We start from the raw sequence: 3,979 nt of genomic DNA, 5'->3' as shown, positions 1-3,979 counted from the left end.
ACGGCTAGCGTAGATAGCCCTGGTGTAGCTTTGCGCGAAATTCAAATACAAAAAAAAACATCAATAGTTGGGACGAATAATCCTTGTAAAACTTCGCGCGACTATCCGAAATAAACAAAACGCAAGCGGTTACTGAAGTCCACCTGGCTGCACAATTCTACTGACAGTCGCATTTTACCTTGACAGTCGCATTTAACCCTAGCATTTGTCGAGAAACATAAATCCCAGACGAGATGATACATTCAGCTGTAGCTACCTTGACCTATTTTGTTACAACTTAAGAAAGACCTTCATCGTCACTAAGATTTACCGCCTTTAAATTTATGATTATAAAATCAAAATTTGTATGACAAATTCCTGGACTGCCTTTAGTCTGGTTATAGCCTATCCGGGTTTATCATATTTGCGTTTTCTTACAATGGAAGATCCCCATGCGTTATCACAAATAACATAGTTCGTAGTTTTGTTTATTATAGGCCCTACTTAACTAACTAGACCTGGCATGTCCTGGTGGTTAGGGCATTCGGTTCGCAATCTGCGAGTCGCGGGTTCGAATCCAGTCACCTTTCAGCCGTGAGGATGCTATAACGTGACTGTCAATTCCACTTTTCGTTTGTATTTTTTTTTTCGTAGATGGGGAATCGAATCTCGGATTTTAACGTTGTAAGTCTGTAGACTTGTCGTTTTCCCACCGAGGAAATCATTGGTAAAAGAGTAGTCCAAGATTTGGCGGTGGTTGGTATCAGCTGCCTTCCCTCTTGTCTATTCATTTCTAAATTAGGGACGGCGAGCGCAGATAGCTTACCACTAGAGCAGATAGTTCATTCTGCGGCCTTGCGCTAAAACAAACAACAAATTCCTGCTCTTTTTGGAGAGACCAGAAAGAGCACAATAACAAGGTTATTTGCTTTACTCTTCTGAAAGTAGTATTTATTCATCCGATGAACTCCGAAGTTATAAGTCTAGACATAATAAAAACACTGGAAATTGTTCTCCTACTTTCTGAGATGTGTTTTAGAAGATTGAGATAGACGTTACTGATGGTTTGTTTGACTATCTCGTAAACTTGATTTGCAGACATGTTTATTGATTTGCTGTCAATATAAACGAGGCTTAGGAGGTTTTATTGCTGCAGAAAAATAATTCGTAAACGTTTATTAAGATCCCCTTTTTTTCATTTTTGAACATGTAACGCCGTTATCTAATGGATATCGGAAATATACAAGCGTTTCGTTTAGTATAACGTCCATATCAAATATGGAGAGCCGATTTGTTTCTTTGGTTGAAAGCGTTGACATCTCACGTTATCTGCTACTCAAAAATAAATGTATTGAGCATGCGTCAAAGTATAATGGCATTACCTTTACCACAAAACAACAACAAACTATTTTTGGAATTGTGAAGTTCACGAGGGACAAACAAACAAGCGGAATAATGGTGCAATAAAACATTTCTGTTTGATAATTTTGAATCATCTTATACCACAGATTTACTATTATTTCCGAGATTTTAGTAATCAATGATAATAATAGAAAGGACTGTTGTATGAAGAATTCAAACATGTTGGTGGTTATTGTAACTCTAGAAGAATCGATATATGTGGTGTTGGTGGAAAGGCCTCGTGGGTATAGGATGTAGAATATATATATATATAGTGTGGTTGATATTATTATAACTCTACTTTCCTTTCGCTCGGGAGTTCTGATTAATAATTCATAAACGTTGACCATTGTTTAAATGGTTACATTTTTTAAAGGCCACATATATGTTAATTTGCCAAATTAAAATACTCTCCGTAATCTATACAGAATAAGCAGAGTTTTTGTGTTTACAAAAGTCAATAGATGAAGTTTTTTTTTTTTTTACTATAATACCGTTATTGTACGTGCTCGTCAACTACCTTTGCAATGATAACTTCAACACTTTGAAGCTTGAAACATTGTTCTGGACTAACAACAGTTATCGCTTAATAAAGGTACTTTTGTTACTTAATACAGTTAATTTTGTTACTTAATAAAGGTACTTTTGTTATTTAATACAGTTAATTTTGTTACTTAATAAAGGTACTTTTGTTACTTAATACTTGTAATTGTGTTACTTAATAAAGGTACTTTTGTTACTTCAGTAATGTAACGATTATTAGTTATTAGTAGTAGAATGAAGTTATCAGGTATTTAACGTAATAATGTATACACTTGAGATTACGTAATATAACATTCCTAGGCTAATTTTCCCCCTTCCCCTCCCCGTGAGTCAGTGATAAGCTTACGGACTTTACAACGTTGAAATCTGGAGCTGGATTCGCCGTGATGGACAAAGCGCAGATAATCCATCGTGGAACTTTGCGTTAAACAATTAAATGAGCAAATAATTAAGGTTTTATTACTTTACAATTACAATACAATTAATCAATAATCAAATTATTTAATTTTATGTTTCAATTTCGTGAAGAATTAAATCAGGGTAATGATTTTTATTTATGATGATAATTCTAATTATGAACCTGATTAATTTTTATTGGATTTAAACACAATTAAAATAATTTTTTCAATGTTCACTTCAGATCTTATATATATATATATATATATCTGTCTGTCTCTTTGTGCGCGTGTGTGTATTAGATGGAATAATTCGTAAAGATATTAGCTAGAAGCTTCTTAGAAGTTATTAATGGAGACAGTCTTATAATTTTTCCTTTCCAGATTTAATATCAGTCAAAGCCAAGCAGGTGGGAATGACTGAACATGCCGTTATTAAAAACAGAAAATCTTGTCGTTCGCAAGACATCACGTCTCTTCCTCGGGTAATCAGTAACCCATGTATCACGAGTGGTGAAGGTAGCGCCCTCTGCCATGAACAAGAATCACCAGTTCCTCCAAAGATGCTCATACACAGAAGGTAGGTATTCTTGAAGTAAACCCTGACTCTTAGCTTTAGTGGTGGTTAGGGCACTCGACTCGTAATCTGCGGGTCGCGAATTCGAATCCCTATCACACCAAACATGCTCGCCCTTTCAGCTGTTTGTACGTTATAATGATAAGGTCAGTTCCACTATTCGTTAGTAAAAGAGTAACCCAGGAGTTGCCGGTGCATGGTGTTGACTAGATGCCTTCTCTCTAGTCTTACACTGCTAAATTAGGGACGGCTAGAGCAGATAGCCCTCGTGTAGCTTTGCGCGAAATTCCAAACAAACCAAACTTAGCTTAAGACGTTACGAAAGTATTGAATGCACATAATAAAGTTGTTTTCTAAACCAAACAGTATGAGAAAAATACATGTATGGTGTTTTTAGTTTTCTTTCGCTCACCATAGTAAACCTATATTTCATAGGTTTTAAAAAAATATGTAGAATTGATGCTTATTATTTATTATTTTAAATTATTAAGCAGACAAGCTGTTAACATATAACTCAATAACAAATATTTAATCGAATGATAGATCGGGCTTCATAATTACTTATATAACTCATGTATTTCTTAACTCCCTCGTACTTTTGTCGCCAGGTTAACACTAGCTAAACGCCACCTACCATATCAACTTTGTTTTCACCACCTTGTACTGCCGATTTTCACTTATAATTTCGGCTTGGCCTTTAATTCACATATTTGTAAACAACGGAAACAAATTCGGTAAGATATACTTTATGTGATCCTGAAAGAACCACAATCAGTTTAGTCGACTTGCATGCCATCATATAAATATCCAATCACATTTAATACATTTGTATGCCATCATATAAATATCCAATCACGTTTAATTCCATTTGTATGCCATCATATAAATATCCAATCACGTTTAATTCCATTTGTATGCCATCATATAAATATCCAATCACGTTTAATTCCATTTGTATGCCATCATATATATATATATCCAATCACGTTTAATTCCATTTGTATGCCATCATATATATATATCCAATCACGTTTAATTCCATTTGTATGCCATCATATATATATATCCAATCACGTTTAATTCC

The 3,979-nt window shown here is 34.6% G+C and overlaps 1 protein-coding gene across 1 annotated transcript in view; it reads left to right on the top strand.

The window, feature by feature from the left end:
- LOC106457514 (dentin sialophosphoprotein-like) overlaps window positions 1-3,979 on the top strand; it is a 98,945-nt gene that overhangs the window by 88,518 nt on the left and 6,448 nt on the right. The window contains exon 7 of the mRNA XM_013916940.2: window positions 2,703-2,898. Within this exon, the coding sequence (XP_013772394.2) occupies window positions 2,703-2,898 (196 nt within the window). The remainder of the gene's footprint in view (window positions 1-2,702; window positions 2,899-3,979) is intronic.

This window comes from Limulus polyphemus, unplaced genomic scaffold, assembly GCF_000517525.1.
Source record: "Limulus polyphemus unplaced genomic scaffold, Limulus_polyphemus-2.1.2 Scaffold341, whole genome shotgun sequence".
Classification (NCBI taxonomy): Eukaryota; Metazoa; Arthropoda; class Merostomata; order Xiphosura; family Limulidae; genus Limulus; species Limulus polyphemus.
This window is presented reverse-complemented; position numbering and strand designations above follow the sequence as displayed.